The sequence below is a fragment of the Pleurodeles waltl genome, chromosome 4_2, assembly GCF_031143425.1.
Source record: "Pleurodeles waltl isolate 20211129_DDA chromosome 4_2, aPleWal1.hap1.20221129, whole genome shotgun sequence".
NCBI classification, from domain to species: domain Eukaryota; kingdom Metazoa; phylum Chordata; class Amphibia; order Caudata; family Salamandridae; genus Pleurodeles; species Pleurodeles waltl.
The window spans coordinates 404,104,686-404,127,331 of record NC_090443.1 but is presented as its reverse complement, the minus strand read 5'-3'; the positions used below and the strand labels follow the sequence as shown (position 1 = coordinate 404,127,331).

General features: G+C 41.6%; 1 protein-coding gene across 1 annotated transcript in view; it reads right to left on the bottom strand.

Annotated features, from left to right (window-relative positions):
• Window positions 1–22,646, bottom strand: part of TNR (tenascin R) — an 847,456-nt gene that overhangs the window by 54,992 nt on the left and 769,818 nt on the right. Inside the window, exons 15-17 of the mRNA XM_069231566.1 lie at window positions 18,595–18,738; window positions 17,575–17,694; window positions 7,134–7,277 (exon numbers count right to left, since the gene is read on the bottom strand). Coding sequence (XP_069087667.1) covers window positions 7,134–7,277; window positions 17,575–17,694; window positions 18,595–18,738 — 408 coding nt within the window. The remainder of the gene's footprint in view (window positions 1–7,133; window positions 7,278–17,574; window positions 17,695–18,594; window positions 18,739–22,646) is intronic.

Here is a 22,646-nt window from a genome sequence, read left to right as displayed (position 1 = left end):
ATGTAATGACTGTATATATATCTTGACAAGCTAGAGAAAAGACTATTGTGTAACCCTAGATATCTCCAAGGATATTGATATTCCCTGTTACCTGGAATTGCTTAAAAAGATTTCAGAGACAAATCAGACACCTTTTGGGTCCAACTCAATTAGGTGCAGGAATCATGGCAGGATATTTGCTACAACTAGAGCATCACCAGTAGATTAACCATTTTTCACGATGTGACACTGATAACTACCATAATTTACATCCATAGATACGCATGTTTTTTTAAATTTAGGAGTGTTTCTATAGTTCTTGTACAGCGAGACACTAGAAGAAGGTGCAGCTGACAACTAGCTAAAATAGATATGTTTCAGGTTTTTCCTATGCAAAGGATGGGAAACAGTAGATCTTTAGGACAGAGGAAGTTTATTCCAAGCTTTGGGAGCAATATAGGAGAATGATCTGCCACACATAATGGTTTTGCATATTTATGAGACTTTTAACAGAGGGACACTTGCAAAATGAAAGGCTCTAGTTGGGGGCTATATAGGCTAAGCCATAGAGATTTAAAATGAGGGTGTAAATTGTGGAATCTTTTAAGAGATAACCACAAGATCCTAAATTGAATCCTGGAACCAATTGGCAGCCAATGAAGCTGAAGAAGCTGGGATGCTCTGGAAAATAATGGGGACACTAAAACCAATCTAGCGGTTTAATTCTCATTTAGAATGCATTAAAGCTGGTGAGTCAGAGAGTTTTTTAATGCCTGACTGCAGCAACGTACAGTAGTCTAGTCTCAACACAATTAGGACAGCTATCGTCATCTGTTGATAGGAATGGATAAAGTTTCTGTTATTTTCTAACCTGGAAGCTGCAACCACAGATAACTCTTGAGAGGCCACACTAGGCCACAGTAAGTTTATCCTCAAGCTTAACCCCGAGAGTTTTTAGTGCAGGAGATGTAGCAGTAAGCTCAGCAGGCCAGAAACTGTCTGCCCAAAATCAATATTTGCCCCAAATATCACAGACAAAAATATTGTGAAAAAGTTTGCCCAAAAAATATTGAATAATAGCACCCAATCAGTCCTGCAGTGGGGAGTATATTCCTAGAATTCAACAGCAATGGTTTGGACTACAACTCCAATCGATAAGGTAGGATATAAAACAAATGTATTATTAAGGAAAAAAATCTTTTTAATCAGACGTCACTTCTGTATCAAAATGTTAATACTTCATTGACGTAGGTGCTCCTACTGTTGATGCGACACAGTGCAAGTGATTTAGTGAGGAAGAAAGTGCATAAGTGTTTATACAAAATTAAAATATATACAAATGCCTTGTTTCAGCATATCAGATAAAAAACTAGCAAAGATAAAAATGTGTTGAAATCCTTTAAATAGCTTCTTCCAAGAACCAGTTAATTGTAATCAAATGTCGATATTTCGACCCTTGGAGCACCTTAGTAAAGGGTCATCATCAGGACTACAAAACTTCAACCGGAAACACCAAACAGGAAAGTGGTACAACAAACAAAAGGTCGGCTGTCTCCCAGAGTGATATGTTGTGAGATTGTGTGTAAATCCAAAAATATTGACTATAAAAGTGTAGATGGCTATAATATCATCATAAAATAAGTAGGTATATCAGTCTTAGCTATTATATTAACTTTAGAATATGTTAACATTAAACATATTACATTAAAAAAAATATGGATACAAAATCTAGAAACTATATTAAAAAAATTAATAAATTACACACATAAAATATATACTTTAAAATAAATGCAAACGGAATAAACGGAATATTAAAATACATAGAATTATTAAACATATTAATTATTATTAATAATTGTAGTTACAAACACTACATATTCAAAAATATGAAAAACACATGTACAATATAAATATTAAAATAGAAACAATACATTTTTGTTGCATATAGTTTTGTTGACAGTATTTCATCACACTACTGATTTCTCATCAAAGAAAGAGTCTATCGGATCACAAAAATCGTGGGGGGGTTCGATCACCGCAAAACACGTTGAAGTATCACTTAGTTCTTCCAGGGTTTTAAATATCTCTATAAGCTTGTTATTAGCAGATAACATTCTGGATAGAAAGAACAGCATGCTTGATTGACGTGCTTGATAGGAGTTTAATTAAGACTTACACTTGGCTTTGAGATTGGGTTTATAGTTGTGCAGCTGTGCATATTCGGCGGCTTTGGCGGCATTTATTAGGCTGTGGGCTAGTCTGAAACAAGGCGGAAGTACGGGATTTAGGTGATAAAAATGTTCTCGTGAGTTTGAACTCCAGGCACGAAAGGTAGAATGTTCCGGCTCTGAATTATTAGAGAAGCGGTTATGAGAACTCACATTATTAAAGGAGCCTATAGAGAAAGTTGCTGTTTCCTGCCCATTTTATTTAGCTTGCTAGGCTGATTTTTGGCAGTGGGCATCCTGAACACAAATTTGATCAGTGAATGATTAGAGCACGCTACCCGAATTATCCGAATAGAGACCAGATATTAGGTTGTAATTCAAATAAAATACTGCTCACTAAATCGTTTCCAACATCCATCCATCGTTTGATCCCTCAGAGGTAGTAAGTGCCATGTAAAGGCAATTACAGTACAATCTATCTATCTATCTATCTATCTATCTATCTATCTATCTATCTATCTATCTATCTATCTATCTCAATTTACAAAACTATCTGTACATTTATCTTCTTTAAAAATGAATATATGTATTACCTGTCTATAATCTATATATATCTGTCTGTCAGTAAATCCATGTAGGCATCTATAAATCCATACACCCGTAAATCCATAGATTAATCTCTGCCTGTTTCCCACTCAGTGTACAAATTACTCACAAACGCTCATCACCCTGCTCATTTGTGAAACAGTTTGAAATGTTAGCTATATTTCCAGCAACACATCATTTGATGGAGTTCTTGTGTCAGACGCACTGGGACATGCATGCAGAGGTAGTAAGGATCAGCACTGCGTGGCCTGCGCTTGTAAGAAGTGCCACAATCCCGGAAATGGCCTACAATGGAGACGGAGTTTAACCTCATACTTGAGACAGCAACCTTTATCTACTAAAATTATATCAGCAAACTGTTCATATTAACATAGCATAATGTCATTATATTTGTAAGTGAAAAATCTCTAAAAAGAGCTTTCTCGCTTATTCTAAAATTGGGATGACTAACGCTTGTCACTAAAGGTGTCCCACACTTGGGGCAAGTACCTTTTGGTGTGGTTTGACAATTTCTCTCCAGCTTACATTCTGATATGCAGATAATAAGTGCAAATACAAATGATGGCAGTAGATATTTTTGGTGTTTGCAGTTTTGATCGATTGTTGAATTTGAAATTATGACCGGGTACTGGTGTCTGCTGTTTCTTCTCGTGCGGGTAATATAAGAAAACAGCACTGATACAAAAGGCCCTTTTATCCGCTAGGGCCTTCGCACTGACATACTTTGTCATAGTCTCCAGCACCGTGTTCAGTCTTCTTCAGCAAACCTCATGAAGGAATCTGGAAAGTGTCAAAATATAGTCGGTTCTGTTCCTTCTAATTCGGTTATGACCAAAAATTGTTTCAGGGGTTTGGGTGTATTGAAATGTAAGTTTGTATACATTTTCTACACCTAATTCCACCCATACATACCATGGTGATTTATATATCTTCAAGATACATAGATGTTGATTTAAAAATACTTACCTCCCTCTGTGCACATACCTGTTCAATATTTTGGGGCATATTTATACTCTGTTTGCGCCGGATTTGCGTCGTGTTTTTTTTTACGCAAATCCGACGCAAAGCTAACTCCATATTTATACTTTGGCGTTAGACCCGTCTAGCGCCAAAGATCTTGGAGTTTGCGTCATTTTTTAGCGTGGACACCTACCTTGCGTTAATGATATGCAAGGTAGGCGTTCCCTTCTAAAAAATGACTCTAAGGCATGTGCGCCTTAATTAAACTCCCGTGCAAAAATGACGCACGGGAGTGGGCGGGCCTTAAAAAATGACGTCCAGCCGTGTTTTCGTCATTTTTTAACGCCTGGTCAGGGCAGGCGTTAAGGGACCTGTGGGCTCGGAAGGAGCCCAGAGGTGCCCTCCCATGCCCCCAGGGACACCCCCTGCCACCCTTGCCCACCCCAGGAGGACGCCCAAGGATGGAGGGACCCATCCCAGGGAACTTAAGGTAAGTTCAGATAAGTATTATTTTTTTTTTTTTGTGGCATAGCGGGGCCTGATTTGTGCCCCCCTACATGCCACTATGCCCAATGGCCATGCCCAGGGGACATAAGTCCCCTGGGCATGGCCATTGGGCAAGGGGGCATGACTCCTGTCTGTGCTAAGACAGGAGTCATTTCAATGGGGGTTGGGCGTAAAAAAAAATGGCGCAAATTGGGTTGAGGGCAAAATTTTGCCTCAGACCTGACTTGCCCCATTTTTTGACGCCCAAGCTCCATTTTCCCCTACGCCAGCGCTGCCTGGTGTGAGTCATTTTTTTTGACGCACACCAGTCAGCTGCGCCGGCTAACGTCGTTCAATAAATAAGGCGCCCGCATGGCGCTTTGGAATGGCGTTAGCCGGCGTTAAAATTTTTGACGCACAACTGCGTTGGCGCAGTTGTGCGTCAAAAAGTATAAATATGGCCCTTTGTCTTTTGATATACTGGTCACGATACTGTGACCATTCAATATTTTTCCCTCTATACTGCCTACCAGAATCGATTCAGGAAGCCTAGTCACAAGCTACAGCAGACTCGCAGTTGAATAACACGAAAAAACAAATGATATCATAACATAAAGACATATATTTTAGGTTAATACAAATTTGCAGAAAGACACAAATTGTGAAATGGTGCTCCTGGTGTAAACGTAGTGAAGGTGAAAGAGAGACAAGGTGATATGTGCACAGATACAGAATTCAGTGATCACAAATACAGTTCATATGTTCGCAGACATATGCTGCTCAAGGGTATGTCTTTCTGTAAATTTACTAAGCTGAGGGGCCTGCTCTAGCTTGTGACTTGGATCCACAAAACTATTACTAGTTGTGAATCGATCCAAAGGACCCAGCTATTCTTTGACATCATTTAAATACCCAGGTCCATATTTATACTTTTTTAGCGCCATTTTTGCGCCACTTTTGGGCGCAAAAACTGCGCAAACTTACAAAATACAATTGTATTTTGTAAGTTTGCGCCGCTTTTGTGTCAAAAAGGGGCGCAAATGCGGCGCTAAAAAAGTATAAATATGGGCCCCAGTTCGTTAGTTTTCGGGGTTGCCCACTGAATAATATTGTTTTACCAGAATCTGAAAAGTGATACTAAATCCAGATATTGAGCTTAAATGGGAAAATCAATCTTCTTGGAAATGTGGATGGTTACATTTGAGTGAAGTAATCTGTGTGTCAACCATATTGCCTCCAACAGGGTGCGGCTGGGACTTTACCAACAGGAAGCATGAATGTATGACAACAAAACTTCAACATGCCTTCTGTACCAGGGATGTCCAGCTCGACTCCATTGCAGTCGCGGCTCGCTTCAATCAAAAGGAGCGGGGCAGGTGCGGCGCACGGGGGGGGACAGGGCAGAGGGGATATCAAATTTATTTAAATTAAATTTAAAAAAAATCAATAAACACTTACCTTTTCCATGCTGTCCTGCACCATGCTCCTCTTCCCTGCTGGCTGCACACAGACACAGGCTCTCAGCCTGCCCTGCGGCCAAAACTGACACTGCTTAAGGCAGTGTCAGGATTTGCTGGGAGCGCCCTGTCTGGGCGCTCCCAGGAAGACCGGGAGCCTATTTAGGCTCTCTCCAGCACGGCAACTGTGTTGCTGGGCTGGAGAGACCCTACTGCATATGTGTGTTTGGCCTGCCCGAGACTGCCGGCCAAACATACATGCGCAGTGAGGGGGAGTGCTGAGCATTCCTCCCATTGCTCGTCACACCGGTAGCCCCGCCCCTTTCATTCACAACAATAGGATAAACTATGTTTATTATCCCGTTGTTGTGAAAGTTTTGCAGCTTCTGCTGCCGGAGGGGGGGTGATGCTCCCCCACCCTAACGGAGGAGCCGCCCCTGCTCTATTGACTGTTGTGCCAATCTGAGAGGCCACGGGCAAAGAGGTATGAAAACATTACTGAGGTCTATGGATGCCAAGGTGGTGTGGGCCAGCTGTGTTGGGTTGACAAAACATTCCATGGAGTAAGTGACCAGCATTCTGTTACTGCACCCGGACCCACAACCACTTCAATGGATATAGAAGAAAGTAACAGATGGTACATGATGTGGAGAGAACAGAGCCTCGATGAAGTTACTATACTGATTCAATAAAAAGAAACGCAGAGAAAGATTATTTAGGGCTGGATGAAATTTTAATTATGCAATTGCTAGTTTGAGAAATACCAGTAATATGTATTTCATATACTTTTCTTTCTAAGCCATTTACACTGTTTTGCGTGGTTTTCAGTGGGTGGGCAATGGTTCAAGCCAAAAATGCCTTGCAGAAACTGTGCCTCGGTCTCAAGACAATTTTCTGCTCAAGACAGTCTCTTTCAGGTATCATGAGTGGCTTTATACACAGCCTAGCAGGGAAATACCACTGTAGGCACGAGCGACACGTATCTCATGCAGTAAATATATATTCCAAGAAAATTATATGTGACATGAAATACAACTGTTGCAATTTCGCCAATTCCTGGAATTGAAATAGCATAATGGCTTTGATAGACTTCTCTAACTAATTGGTTTTACTGGCAGTATATTTTCTATGTCAGAGCAAGATCAACTAACTTTAATTAGGATAATTAAACAGATGGAAGAACATTTATGCAAATAAACATTGTTTCCAAAATTGTGCTGGCTCAGGGACAAATATCCAGTAGTTTTGTGGTTCCTGGTACCCTTCTACCTCGGAGATTAAGTTTTTTTTAAATGAGGAACAATCGACTGTAATGGGCAGGAGAAAAGATATATCACGTGTGAAAATCTACATTTTAAAAAGCTCCCAGCAGCCCTTCACTAAAGGATATCTCTTCATAACGCAGAGGCAAACATACGTTGGATTGAACACGTACTTGTCTTGGTTAAGTACAAGTAGTGAGTCAGAAGATACATACCAGTAGTAAAGTTGGTAATAATGGTCCTGCTTGTGAGTGGCCCATGGGTGGCAAACATGGTGGCAGAGTAACTGGTTCTAGGAATGAGACCAGTGAGCTGGCACTCCTGGTTAGCACCGTCGACTAGAATCGTCTCTCCGGCAACTGGAATCAGATGTAACAAAGAGTGGTTATGGCTTGACACGTTTAGGAATCAAGTGAACATAGACAGCTTCTGGAACCAGAACACTCAAATACAGAAAACATTGTGCATCAGAATGTGAGACTTCATCAGGTCTCACCACTCCGTAGATAAGGGGAATCCAAAGTAGCTCAACAAAGGTTGCACCTATGCCAGTTTTTAAACCACATAAGATTACTTTAAATCAAATGACTCTACCTACTTATTACACATAGTCAGCTGTTACCTTGAAAACTGGACATAAACTCAGCTCTTCTTGACCTACATTGTCCTAGATGAAGAGGAAGCTTGTTAATGTGTGTAGTAACCAACAAGATAGCAGTAACAAAAATGTCTCAGAGAATTACCATGGACAATCGTCTGTAAAATAATTAAAATAAGAATGCTGTCTTGATATCTAGCATGTCAAAAACTGCAGCCTACATAAAGGTAGTGTAAACAAGGGGAACTGTTGATTTCTCATACACATTCAGCACATTGCATGTGTGCTTCAGAGTGTGCGTTCCTGCTGAGTTTTCTACACATAGTAGACTGTACTGGAAGGGTAAGCCTACCTACAGGTACTATGCTATACATTACACACTCACCACTGCACCTTGGTGTTAGGCTGTGTATTCCACTAGGCAGTCGTATTTGAGGGAAGGGAGAAGAGACGACAGCAGCAGCAGAGTGATCTTAATGGGTATGTCTCTGTGCTGAGATTCTCCCCTTGCACAGTGCAGCAAATGTGGATGTAGCACCAGATTGTGTGAAAAATTAGTAAATCTCAGCCAATGCCCCTTAGACTGTCACTTCTAGGAGCGCCACCTTTCCCCCCCCAACTCTAGAATCTCTATCAGTGCTCCCTAAGGGCAACCTCAAAGGAATGTTTGGTAATGTTGCAGTGTAGAAACTTGAAAAGCGGAAAATACAACCCCTCAAGCACACCCTCCAGTGCCTGAGTGGAGGGTACTATTGACATGGATGCTAATGAATATTTGCACCTAATTCTGATTACAATCAGTGAACAATTACCACACGGACCTGGCTGTTTCAGTCTGCTCAAGTTTCACTTGGTTCAACATGGTGACATTTGTGTGGCGAGAAGCAGAAAATTCTGAGCTTTGCAGCTTGGAACAGCAGATGGTGTATGGCATCCCCACATTAGTCCCCACTGCTACCTGAATGGAAGGTAATACGGCATCAGAAAACAAATCCAGTGGTTTAGGTATTTCCGTAGATGGTATTACCTCACAGTAACAGCTCAAGTCCTGCAATGAGGGTTGTGATCTTTGAATAAAATACTACTCTAAGGTGACCTTTAAAGGGTAAATATAATCAGTAAATGAAAATGTCACATATAAACTGACTATGTAGTATATACATACATCAAGGTTATATAATGCAAAATAGATAACAAAAATAGAGAACAAAAATATAATGACTCCTATTAGGCATTCATTTTTGGAGACAAGGACTTTTTTTCTCACCAGACTTTGACCAGAATCAAGACTAGGCAGCCTTGGGATTAGAAAATTCAGCTTTCAGAAGAGCAGTCCTGTACTTACATTTACATATTGTGCACTGTACCCAAACCCATTTCATTGGATCAAAAAGCATTCTTTTTTTGCAGTTTTTATATATTATGAACGTAGCCCAAGAGCACCCGAGTTCTCTACACGAACACCAGTTTATGTTACATAAATTCAGATTCATTTTTTAGGACAGGCAGATTAAGCCCAGAATCACAGGATGTTGAGCTGACACAGAAATTTGAGCCCAACTTCCCAGTTGCAAAGTCGACTTCTCTGGCAATTAGGCCGCATCTCAGTAACTAACCGCGTATTGCATATGCTGTGTGTTGCACGTGCCCTAATATTCTTCGTTTGTACCACTAGATGTAACTTTGTGTAGTGAATGCTATCTTGTTTTAATGGGAAACAGGAGTTAGCTTAGCTTTTGGCTTGCAGACTCATGCCCCCCGTCACCTAGTGATTTTTACCCTACTTAGCTTGCTCTGTTTTAGGGCATTTATTTAATTATATCTTTTAAAATGGTTGCCTTGTTTCTAGTTAGGCCAATGTTTAGTTCCACGCCACCACGCTAAGGCGTCAATATCAAGCGACAAAGATAAACAAACTGTAGGTGTTCACATTAGGTACTTTCCCTCTTCATGCCTTCGAGGGAATTGTTTACATTAATTGCCATCCTAAGCATGTCTTCCTATCTATTGTTTAGGAACAGACCTACGTCAGGGGTCCGAGCAGATCCGTACAAATGCACCTCACTTAGAACGATAGTCAGAGGGATTCCGTACAGATGACCAGATGCCATTGCTGCTATTGATGCTGCACGTCGCCTTGATGCTGACCCAGTCTTCGGGTCCCTACAGCGTCTGAGCTAGAGACCTCATTCCAAGGTAATGAGGGTTGGAGGGCACCTCTAATGGACATGGCATTGGCAGATTAGGTTTAACACACCAAGCTCTCTTTTAGGTTAGAGATTAGGTACATGACATTAGAATATTGGGACATATTTCACATCTTATGTCATTCCATGTTATTGCAAGATGGTGGGAGTCTTTGTATTAAAGACTCTTGTCTTTACCATTCTGTTTCTTGCATTATTCATTATCCTAATCATTGCAGCCCATGCAACGTATCGAAGATTGCAGTTTTGTTAAATAAAACATATTGAAACCTTACTGCATCTTCTTCATTACCTGTGTTTGGTTGAGGCATGTTGTTAATGTGAGAAAGGGGTACTCTCTGTTTAACCACAACACTCCCTGTGATGTCATACTCTTGAGTCCATGCGTAAAGGCTGCCACAAATCACTTTTTACTATTTGGGTTTTTGGTGAGCTTTTGCCGTTTGCCCCAAGGCTACAAAACAGACAAGGACTGTTCTCAGCCCGTGTAACATCAATATTACACGATATTGATCCCGAGGAGTTGTCCTATGTGAATGACATCTATCTCACAGAGGATGACCTCAACATTCATCTTGCCAGGGTCGATCGGATCGTTTTAGGATTCGCAGCCCTTGGCTACAAATTCAACTTTAGAAAAACTAAAATAACTTTTCTCAGTGTATTGTTCCTGGGATACGAGCTATCAAACAAGGGGAAGAGCTTGGCCCTGCACTTTCTAGAAAAATGTGCTCAACTGCACCTACCCAACACTCTCAAGAAACTACAGTCTTTACTTGGTTTCTTCAACTTTGGCAGAACTTACATTCCTGACTATGAACAATGTATCAAGCCACTTTATGACTTAATATGCCCTGATTTTTCTAGCAGACACTGGACAGTTGAACACACATGCATCTTTAGGAAATGTGGTCATCAGAATAATTGCTGGTGCCATTGGGCTCAGTTATGTCACCTTTAACGAGGGCGACACAGTGCCCATAGCATATAAATCACATTTATACTCTAATGCAGAACAACGTTTTGCACATACAGAAAAAATTCTGACTGCAGTTCAGATGGCTGTCATTAAGGAGAGGCCACTTGCCCAAGGGATACGCATTATTGACATTACCCCAGTGCCAGCCTTAGAGGCCGTCACCAAAGCAAGCGTTCCTAATGCTAAAGCATTACATGCACATTGGATTCAGTGGGCAACCTCCCTGACTGCCACCGATGTTGACTACATTTTTGATCCAAAACTTCAGACACAAGGATTTCTCCAATACAAACAGTTGTACCCTGCTACTCTAGATATTTTGCCACTTGACAGATATCAAGCTGTCATTTACACTGATTGTTCAGCAAAACCAGCTGTAGGTACCAAACATCAATATTCAGCGGCTTGCGCGGGTGTGAGTGGAGTGATGAAGGATGGAGTCTTCCACCCTCACAATACCTACATGCAGGCCAATGTTAAGTTTCATGTTATCAGTGCCACCGCACTAAGGCATCAATATGAAGCGACAAAGATAAACAAACTGTAGGTGTCGTCCCAAGCACCTCTTGTTATCTATTGTTTGGGAACAGACCTACATTAGGGGTCCGAGCAGACCTGTATAAATGCACCTCACTTAGATAGATAGTCAGAGGGATTCCGATCAGAAGCCATCGCTGCTATTGATGCTGCATGTCGCCTTGATGCTGACCCAGTCTTCGTGTCCCTACGGAGTCTGATCTAGAGACCTCATTCCAAGGAAACAAGGGTTGGGGGGCTCTTTTCATCGACATGGCATTGGCAGATTAGATTTAACACACCTAGCTCTCGTTTACGTTAGAGATTAGGTACATGACATTAGGGTATTAGGACATATTTCATATCTCATGTCATTCCATGTCATTGCAAGATGGTTGGGGTCTTTGTATTAATGACTCTTGTCTTTACCATTCTGTTTCTTGCATTGTTCATTATCCTAATCATTGCAGCACATGCAACTTATTGTAGATTGCAGTTTTGTTAAATAAAACCTATTGAAACCTTACTGCATCTTCTTCATTACCTGTGTTTGATTGAAACATGTTGTTAATATGAGAAAGGGGTCATCTCCGTTTAACTACGAGACTCCCTGACATGTCATACTCTTGAGTCCATGCGTAAAGGCTGCCACAAATCACCTTTTACTATTTGGGCTTTTGGTGAGGTGCTGCTTGTGAGCCTGGAGGGTTGGGATGACAGTTACGATGTGTTGTAGGATTGGCATAGCCGCCTACAAATATAAGTACTGTCATCCTTAAACCAGCAGTCTTGCCTAGAGCAAGAGTCAAACTACGACATTAGAAATTTCAGGAATGGTGATGAAAACTTATTTTGTTTCCTGTGTTGTCTGTTTACTACACTCCAGTGCTTAATTTGTAAAAAACATAAGTGCCAAGGTCCTCGTCAGGAGGCACTGCAGCTTGCACTATACATTGTCCTTGCCAGCGTTGCCAAGGACAGTAGCAACACATTTACTATCACACTCCTACATGTGTGACGATGCAGGCTATTCAAGGCCACTCAAAGCTATAAGAATGGGCAGCAGTGTTAGAATATTGAATAGGTAAACAAGCATTGTGTTCATCTCAAAATTAGGCAAACAGTCTCCCCACCATGTGGAGGACTGTTATAAGTGCTGGTGTTGTCAACTAAGTGCCAGTACCGAGCACAGAGAACCACCAGCTAAAATGAAGCATTGCTACAGTCACGTGGACTTCGGGACTCACTTTGCACAACCACATTTGCTGCCAGTAGTTACGAATACGGCATATAAAAATATTGTGTGACATATGATTCCACTGGCTGTAGATTTTCTATTACTAATTTCAATGGGGCAATATTTTTGTAGATATTTAGGACACTATATTTATGTAACAGGGTATCTGGCTTAAATATTAATATTCTACACTGAACAGGGAGTGGTAAAACAGTTCAATGAAAAAACATTAATGAGATTTGTCCTGGGGCAATTTACATCCCCCTTCATTATGAATATTTTCTGGTTGGAAGGATAACGTGTGGACTCAATTTTACCACACCAAATCTGCAGATTTTTCCCATTAATGTGAAATTTTCCAATGCCCTGGGAAAGCAGTTAGTTTACGCTATTCACAATCGGGTTATTTCGGTACTATCCAATGTACCTTAGCACTGTACAAAACCTTCTAAATAAAATATAAATGTATACATTTTAGGGGATACCAAATGTTGAAATACAACCAAACATATATATGGCCCCTTAATTCACCATCCATTCATCAAATATGCCCCACAACAGTTCTTAATCATACACATTTGGCAAGCCTGCATAGGTATTGCAGTGGACTTTTATTGCTAAAGTCAGTTCTGCAAAATGTTGATGTAAATAATTTAAAGATTTTGTCACAATTACTCATTAATTGCTCACTCACCTGGTGAATCGATGTTTAAGGATAGCGTGAATACCTGCATATAAATCACTGTAGCAATTGTTCTATTGGAAAAATGAAGAGTACAGCCAAAAGGCCAGGCTTGTATTTTGAGCCCTCACTAAAATATTTTAAACTCTTCTGTAGTGAAAAAAAACACACTAGAAAGACAATTGTTTCCTATCCACAATGCATCTACAAAATAATGATTTTTAATGTGTTAGGAGTCAGAGTGATTTTGAAATGTAAAATAGTCCCTGGAGCACTGCAATGCAAGCACTCCATAAGAGGCGGAAAAAATATCAAACAGCCAGTTAAATAAGCCGACAGACAATACTCTTCTGGGGGGAGTTAATGTCAACTAAATGTGTCTTTTACGAAAATTGAAAGCAATAGATCACTTTACTGCTGCACTGTCAAGACAGACCTAAAATGACATGACAAGAGTCAAAAACAATCTTCCAAAGTGGATCTGACATACACTAAACAGATACCTGACAATCTGCTTATCAAGCAGTTTCAAAAAGCTTCTTAAAACAATTTTAACATCTTATCAAAGGGAGAAAGACAACAAAATGTATAAAAGGATGTCTAACTAGTTCTTTGAAAATTGAACAGATGTTGCAAGCTTTCTGCCTTCAATACTAGAGGGGGTTGAGATGTCTTCAAGAAAGAGATGGATTAGACATTTATAAGAACTCACGGAAGGGAGAGACTATTTTGTGGATATGCACGCTTCGACATTTATGCAGAGATTAGCACTATGGATAAGCTTTTTGCATACAATATGGAGTCTCCAGAGTGGCAAGAAAACGTGGATGATGAAAAGTGCTGAATGGAAATGAACTAAGCTCTAGGGAGACGAGCTGTGTTTGGCTTTCCCTGAAACCTGAAATTCGAAAGACTCAAGTCCCTAGAACCTATGTAAACAGGCCAGTCACGCACATAATAACTATTTATAAAGCTCACACAGGGAACTGAATTGTTTCTTCGACCTTGATCACAGGGGTTTCAAAAGTACGCTCTCCTCACCTTATGAAGGGTGAAAGGCGGAGTTAGACGTGCCAAGCATCGAAGCTCTGATCAGCAGATCCTCATAATGTTCTTTGTTAACAGCAACACCGCTATCATCATAGACATTTTAGGCGAGATTCACAAAGCGATTTGCATATTTAAATTTGATTTACACACAGAAAGGGCTGGATTTACAAACGTAAGGCAGTTACAGAAGATGGTCTTGCTGTCATAAATCCTTCTGCTTACACATAATATCAGTGCTTAACTTGTAAATAAAAACGTGCCGGTGCCCAAAGCCCTGCTTTTAAACACGCACTGTGGGAACACGGAATACTGAGGCGGCGGAATCCTAAAGCCATCTCTTCTTTAATCCACATAAAGCCACACTCCGCCCTTTCAGCTCAATGTAGCATCTTTCTACGTGCTCCCTTTGTGACGCGTTTTCGTTTTTCTCTTCCTCCTTTCCCATGTATGTATTTTGCTCGCAGTAAATGCTTGAGGCAGAAAAATAAGCCCTGGCCCTCAAAAATAAGTGCCGGTGCTCAGCACCGGAAACAACAAGCACAAATTAAGGACCGCATAGTATTACCCCATGATACGTGTAATATTATGTGAGAGTAAGTAACATTCAGCAGGTGGGGATAGGTCCTTTCAGGGCAGGGTGTTCTTGGAAACTCAGGCAAATTCATGGGTATTCTTAATTTCCTCTCCGACCCCTTCCTCCCCTGGAAATAGTCGTAGATTTTCTCCTGTCAAGACATAGAATCTAGAGTAAATGCCCTTCCGTAGTCTTAAAGGAAGGGTAACTTTCCCAGAAATGGTGGTAGTTAAGGAGAAGGGGGATTTCGACACGGAATATATTTTTCCAGTAGAGAAAAGAATGCCAGCGGAAATGCAAACACAAAGACTGAAAAGGAATTCACAAAAAGATTTCCAAAGTACACCTGGAACTTGCGATTTATGCAGTTTTCCAAGAGTACTTCGGGTAATTGTTTTGCAAAAAGTCGTTATTCTATACTCATTGAATGGATTAACTCTGATGGTAGAGATTTACAACTTTTTGTATGAATTCAGTCCTATATGACGCAGTAAGGCTTGGTAATGTTTTTTGAATATGTGAATCAGGATAAAGACAAAATGGTGCTGTTAATTTACCATGTTTGGCTTTCTTGGTACTAGTAATCTGTGCTGTACTGCCGGTGTCAGTAGAATACAAGGAGGCATAGCAGTGCAATTTTAACTGCAAGACACAACTAGCAGTTGGGCGAGGCAGTGGCGTAGCGTGGGGGTGCAGGGGGGGCCGGCTGCACCGGGCGCAACATCTTGGAAGAGACTAAATCCACGGGTTAGGGGGCGCAAATTACTTGCCTTGCCCCGGGTTAGGGGGTGCAAATTACTTGCCTTGCCCCGGGTGCTGACAACTCACGCTACGCCACTGGGGCGAGGTCATGTGAAGCACTTCGGCCTCTGTGCACTGGGAATGGTGCCAGGCATGGCCATCCTGTCCTGGGGAGGCAAAAAGAGTGGTGCGCTCGTGGCGGCACGTGCTGTCTCCCTTCTCTTTTTAAGGGGCGTGGCGACCATGCCCGATCGTGTACTGACCCCGGAAGTGGGCAAGGCCACAAATCAGCAACTAATTCTTGCATCATATTTGAAGTCCTGGATTGTGGTTGTCAGACCTCTATTGGGGGGATGCGGGGGCTCTAGGGCAGACAGGGGCAACTGGGCGTAACCATGGTGGCTGAGGTAATTTTGCCACTGACGTGCTGTGTTCTGTCCTACTAGGGCTCTGCAAAGTGGGCCAAGTACAACCCTTTCCACACTGAACTCTCAGAGTATCATGGACAATAGGTCACAAGTTTTTACAGGAGGTAGTGTGAGGGGGCAAGGGCTCAGAACGCAGCAATCAACCAACAGCAACAATAACTTAATGTCCAACCCAGTGCTGGTTCTTTTTGTGAAAGAAATTACTTTCAATGACACAGTAATCCAAAATCCCACACAATCCAATCTGTGAATAGTGCATCCCCAATCCCCCCGGTGTTCACTCCAGCCTGTTCGACCCTATTAGTTATAGTCCTCAGTAGTCATTGACTGAGGATGGATTAGGCACTGGTGATTATTATGTCCCCCAAAGTTTCAGATAAATTATCAGTGTGCTAATTTTTATCCCCCATTGTTGATGTGGGCAAAAACAGTCTCAACTCCTTGTGTTTGAGTCAACACATCGAAGGTTCGCTGTTTAAACCTCAGCTGGCAGTCCCCTGTACTCGTTTATAGGTTCTTTAACTGTTGAGGTGGGGAGAGCTAAGAACAGACCCAGAGTTCAGCCTCCAGGGCCTCCATTCTGAACAGAGTTACTGGCCAAATGTAGCTCAGCACGTCTTGTCGTAGCAATCGTGATATGTTTCACAGTTGTGGTTCTTTTCTTGCTGATTGCAACTCCCACCGGCACAATGGGTAAGGGAGTGTGTGTTCTGGGCAGTTCTAGCCTTCCTAAACCCAGAGCGGCTGCCAGGGGGACACACAAATTGTAAAATCTAAGCAGTCTTTTGGGTACAAATCTCAATGGGAGGCGCAGCGAGAGACAGGTGACCCACTTCAAGAACTGATCAATTCTGGCTTTGCTCTCTCAGGGAGTCCACTTAGTCTGAGTTTTCTTTGCACTGGGAACATGCTGGAATTCTCCTTCTGGACAGTCTCTTCCTGCAGGGCCAGACACACTCCTTCCTTCCTCAGTAGGCAGGGGCAGACTTCTAGGCACTACTCAGGCCCTCATCTACTTCAGCAAAAAGTAAAAATTTCAGGTGATGCCCACTCACCTATGGTGGAGGTTGTCAGGCAGTCCCCAGCCCTGCTCATACAGAAGCCCTTCAAGTACTTTGCAGACCACTGCCTTTCTTGGTCGTGAAAAACATAGAAACTGAACAAACTGGGGTGGTTTGGATCCCACTTTTATATACATTTTCCGGATGCGATATCTATATCAACTGTCTCATACTGTAGAACAGGTTTGCGTTGGTTTTCTTTTAGGTGCCCTTCTCAAGCTGCTCTTCAGACATAGCTTTTTGTGGAAAGTGAAGCTTCTCACAGCAGAGAACACTGGGACTTTCTTCAAGCAGAAACACCCGCGTCATGGGCATTATGAAGTGTGAATTTTCTGCACCAGGCTTGCATCAGCCATTCTGAATCAGTAATCAGGAACAAACAAAAGACAGGTTTTACATAGATGTACCGACCCAATAGATGTAGTTACACTGGGCATGGACTTTAGGTAAAGGGTGGTGCACCTTCCATGGTCCAAGCCAACATACCCACGATTGTGTTTGATGGAAGCTTCCCTTTCACGTTTTTACCACTGTACAAAGGAAAATTGTCACCCAGGAGACATAAAAACACTATAATCCTCACCCGGGTAGTGTGTTAGCACAATGACATAGTTTTCCACATCAGTCTGAGGTGGGGTCCACCGCAAAACAGCTTCTGTTGGAGTGATATTAGTTGCCATCAAGCCCATTGGGTTGTCCAGAGCTGTAAGAAAATGAATAGGCCATTAGCGCATGTGAAGAGCGGAAGAAAAGCATGTCAGCAAAGGTGGTAAAATATAGGATGGCAAAATTGGCAGAACGGAATGAGCACAGAATGGCATATTTTATTTATTTTGTGACGCATCTAGTCAGTCAATAAATATATGGATACAATTACTTGAACTTTAATCATTGAACCTAGGCACAGTGTGCTTACCTGTTTCTTGTTGTCATCAAAGTACATCTGCTAGATGTGTGAGAGTGATCTCTTTAGTCACTTCTACTTAAAAAGAAATAACTTCACCTAACGTGTCTTTTCTTTCCCAGCTAGGACTGATTCAAAACTTATTTGGAAGCACTTCCCAATGCCTGACAGCTCATTGTGGTTTAAAGGGTATTGATTCTGATACAGTGGTAGTGGCATTCTTCTTTTTAATTAGCAGGGTGTTGCCCCTACATTTAAAGAATATAGGCTTCAACTAGTCATTTTAAAAAATAGCGGTGGGGCGGTGTTAAAAAGTATGTACTTATAGAGAAACTTTATTCACGACTTAGATGTTGGCAGATTGAGAAGTGTCTGACAGGATAACAGAGGACATAGCCTGTAACATCTCAATGGTACTCTGCCTGTCAAATTTAGAAATGGCTGCCAGCACAGCTGTCTTCTCCATACATTGAAATAAACTGCTTTCATGGTGGTTCCTTTCGATGCACTAAAGGTTTGGTGTACAGTTGGGTTTGATGGGCATCCACCAAACTTTTGACATCATTCATCAAAATATTAGAAATATAGTGCAAACACATCTGCATTAAATTAAGCAAACTTTCACATGCAGTCATTCTACAGAGCAATGGGCCTACTGTTCCAGGCAGCTTTTGTAGTATAATCCTACCCACTCCTCACCTGTCTGGATGACGATAGACACATGTTCACTTTCTTCGTGCCCGCGCATGCTGTTCAGGTTGATATCGTACTCAGTGGCTGGCTGCAGGCTGCTCAGGGTGTACTCCGTCACATCGTTTCCAAGAACCGCACTATCCACTCGTCCTGCACATTGAGACAAGGCATTTTCATTGTATTTCAGTCCCCATCAAGAACATAAAGATGTAAGCCACCAACTGAGAAGTATAACCAGACAACGAGGGGAAGTACACATGATTAAAAAACAGGGTGACTAGGAAAGACAGTAGAAGACATAAGACATGAGACTGTCTCAACGCACACCCTTTCCTCAAGTATTGCTAACTGTATTACATGCAATAGATTGCAAGACAACATTATAACATCTACTACGTTGACTTAGCCACTACACCTAATGGTCAGTAAATATAGAGTTAAAAATAGTATATATATACTACTTTGATGATGTAGTGGTGGGAGATGTACTGTATACATGATTATAGTAGGTCTGTTTTGTTGACCTCAATACAGCGGCATACAACCTTGGCCTATAGGAATGTTAGGTTTGTTTCTATGCCAAAGTCATCAGTAGGATAGTCACACTGAGCTGCCTAAGTGTTCTTCTGTTTGTGGTGCTTCTGTTAAGAACCTTTTAGCTCCATGTTAGTACACTGCCACAAAGCAAATGCTAAACAATAAAATCACACACATGCTACCTTCTGGAAACACTCAGATCAAATCCCTGATTTTACTTGCCCAAAATGGAGGCTCTACATGTGCAGCAAATCGCTATTAACAGATGTCTGTTGATAACCAACACTATCTTGGAAGAAGTGGACCTTCATTACCCCCAGAAAGGTAGGTCTTCTCCACTGGACACTAATGATGATGATTTTGAGTCTGACACTAGTAGAAATAAGCTCACTCTTCTGATGCAACTCATAAGGATAAAGATGAAGAACACCCTTTCCAAAGGTTGATGCTAAGTAATAGGGGTGTGTTGTACACAGTGATTAGGGTGATTCCTGGGGTGACTCAGAGGACATTCATTTAAAATGCCTTCAGATTGGTATGTGTTGCTGTACAGGAGAAAGGATCCCCTACTATGTCTTTGGAAGCACATAGAGAACCTGTCCCCTAAATAAATATTGGTGAATTTCCAAGTTTTCTAGTGAGTGTAGTGCTTCTCAGAGGTAGATGTGGAAATACCTAATTATGGGAGCAGGAGAAGACGCACACAAGCATCTTACTTGACCATTATTTAAAGGCAAGCCACAACAGGCTCTTGGAAGGTTTCGTTTAATAGGAGAGGCTGCTGTCAGTGGTTCAGCAATTGGCAAATTTGCTTAACACTGGTCAACCTATACCCATATGATGGTTCAGGCACAAAATAGGGTAAATAAGCAGTACACAAAAAACAAGCATGGTTAAAAAAGGGAAACAATGAAGTAAATGTCCTATTGCCATAAAATAAGGGAAATTGACAATAATGAACCTCACGAGAAGTGGCAGAGACACCATGCACTACTTGACCCTTAAATGGCATCATCCGGTAGTCCATAGCCATGGTCTTGGGGCCGCATTATAAAGTTCCCACTAATCCCGGCTAGGCCAGTAACAGGAGTTATTGGCTGAATCAGGATAAACTTGCTGAAAACAGACAGAATCTGTATGTGACATACTGGAGAAAAAGAGACATTACCAGGGAAATCAGGGCCAAAATCACAAATTCTTCTGGTAATTCTTTATTTCTAAGGGGACGACTAGTGTGCCACCTGTAACTTCTGTTAGCACTGCCACCAGTGTTTCCAGTGCTCCAGCGATCAGTAACTTCAGGTGGATGGAGTGATAAGGGAAAATAACGGAGACCTTGTAATGAAGCCCTTAACTACCCTCTACTAGTGACTGAGGGGCGGGGATGGGCAAGGAGTGCAAACTACGCAATGTGAGCAGCTCTTGAAGCCCTGTTTACTTTCTGCTACTGCCATTGGCTTGATGACTGCAGAGGTCATGCACAGCAAGGACAAGTCTGACGTAGCAGCTGCCACTCCATGTTGATGTGTATGAAAAAGCAGGGAATAGGTATGGGGTAGGGTACACAAAAATGTTCTTTGTGAAGGAAGGTGGGCACATCACTTCTAGCCAAGACAGCACAGGATATTTTGGGGATATATTTTAATCTTCTTAATATGTTGGACTATAAGCCTGACTTCCTACTAGCAAACTCATTTGTGACTTTCCTTTGACCCTGTGCCTGGGGAACTGAACCTCTTGAAATGAAAAATACATCCGGGATGGAAGTTACTGAGAAGTCACCGACCCTATGGAGTTTGTCCCCTTTAGACTTCCTATTCACTATCTTACACTGTGAGGGACTGCAATGTGACCTGTGAAAGAGAGAATGTGGAGTAAGAAGTAAAATAAATAGAGGAACAAACTTGTGGGTCAGGAAAAAGTACAAATTAAAATACCCAGCTGTTCATGAGTGCGGGTAGCAAGCTCAGGCTCCTAATGTTTACAGTTTTATCTTATCCCTTAGGCCAAGGACACTTCTAATACTAGTGAGCTTCTCAACCCAGCAATTTAATGCCTATGAACCAGTGCTTATTTGATCAAAAATAAGCACAGCAACCCGAAGTCTTTCTCAGTAGCTTACCAACGCATTCCCAAAGTCTGTGGTTGCTGAAGATCAGGACTGCCTAGTTTTTATTCCACTTCATGCTGCTTTTTTCCCACCTACACTTCTTGCCTCCTTAATTTTCCAATTACAGATTTTATGTCATCCCTTTGTCACAGTTTTCCTATCTTACTCTTCCTTCTCCCTTTTCCCTTTTCTCTGTTTTGCTCTGGTTCTAATTCTGGTAAATGAAAAGTAAGTTCTGGCCCCCCAAAATAAGTGCCACAAGTGTCCGCCTCCTGCAAACACTGGCACAAATGTAGCACTGTTGAAAATCTGAACTCATATCTTTCAATACCTGCTTCTGTTTCTCAGCTGTTTCTCAGGTGTAGTTCGGCTGTAATGGGTCCAGAGGAAATTCCTAAATTGGTTATTAAACATGATGCTCTTAATTGGAGTAAAATCTTGTTCCAGGTCTTTCAGTGCTGTTATACAAGTAGGAAAAGGCCTTTGTCTTGGAAGGGCAGTATTATTGTTCCATTATTTAAGAAGGGGAACCGTAATTGCCCTGGGAACTACTGCCAGATCACTCTACTTGATGTGGTTGGCAAAATATTTGCTAAATGCTTGCTTTACCATATCAGTGACTGGGCAGAAAGAAATAAAATCATCCCTTTGGGGCAATCTGACTTCAGAAAAAAACATGGAACAATTGGTAACATCTCGGCCCTCCAGATAATATATGAGAAATAGGTCTCCATGAAAGGGGGTGGTTTTTGCAGCCTTTCTTGATTTCTCTATGGTATTTGATAAAGTAGATCGGGCCACGCTACGGAGAAAGCTTTCAAGATTAGGTACGCCAAGTATCCTGCTAGATTTGGTGATTGCACTCCATTCCTCTACCTGGTGTAGGGTGCTGTTAAGTGGAGATAGTGGCTTGTCTCATGAAATCCCAACCCAGAATGGTCTAAAACAAGGTTGTATGTTGGTCCCTTGCTGTTTTCCCTGTACATTTCAGATTTACCCTGCTACTTAACAAGGAGCGAGGGTTTTGCCCCCACATTGGGAGGGGGAGGCTGATAACCTGTTTACTTTCTGCTGATGATATAATCATTTTGGATCGCATGCCAAAAAGGTTAAGTAACCACCTGCAGGCCTTACACCAGTTTACAGAGGCCCACTTTCTAAAAATAAACTGCTCTAAAAGTAAAATTCTGTGCTTCCATGGCAGGAAGATATGTAAGTATTACAAATTCAGCTGGTCATTGAGAACACAGAGACTAGAAAGGGTAAACTCATACATTTTTTAGGGAAAATAGTTTTGGCTGGGGTTATAAGCTGGGTGGTTAGTCTGGAGATAAGGGGTGACGATTCTTTGAGGTCTTTGTTAAAGAAAGACATCTTGGCTAGTAGAAGGGCAAAATACACTATTGTCAGG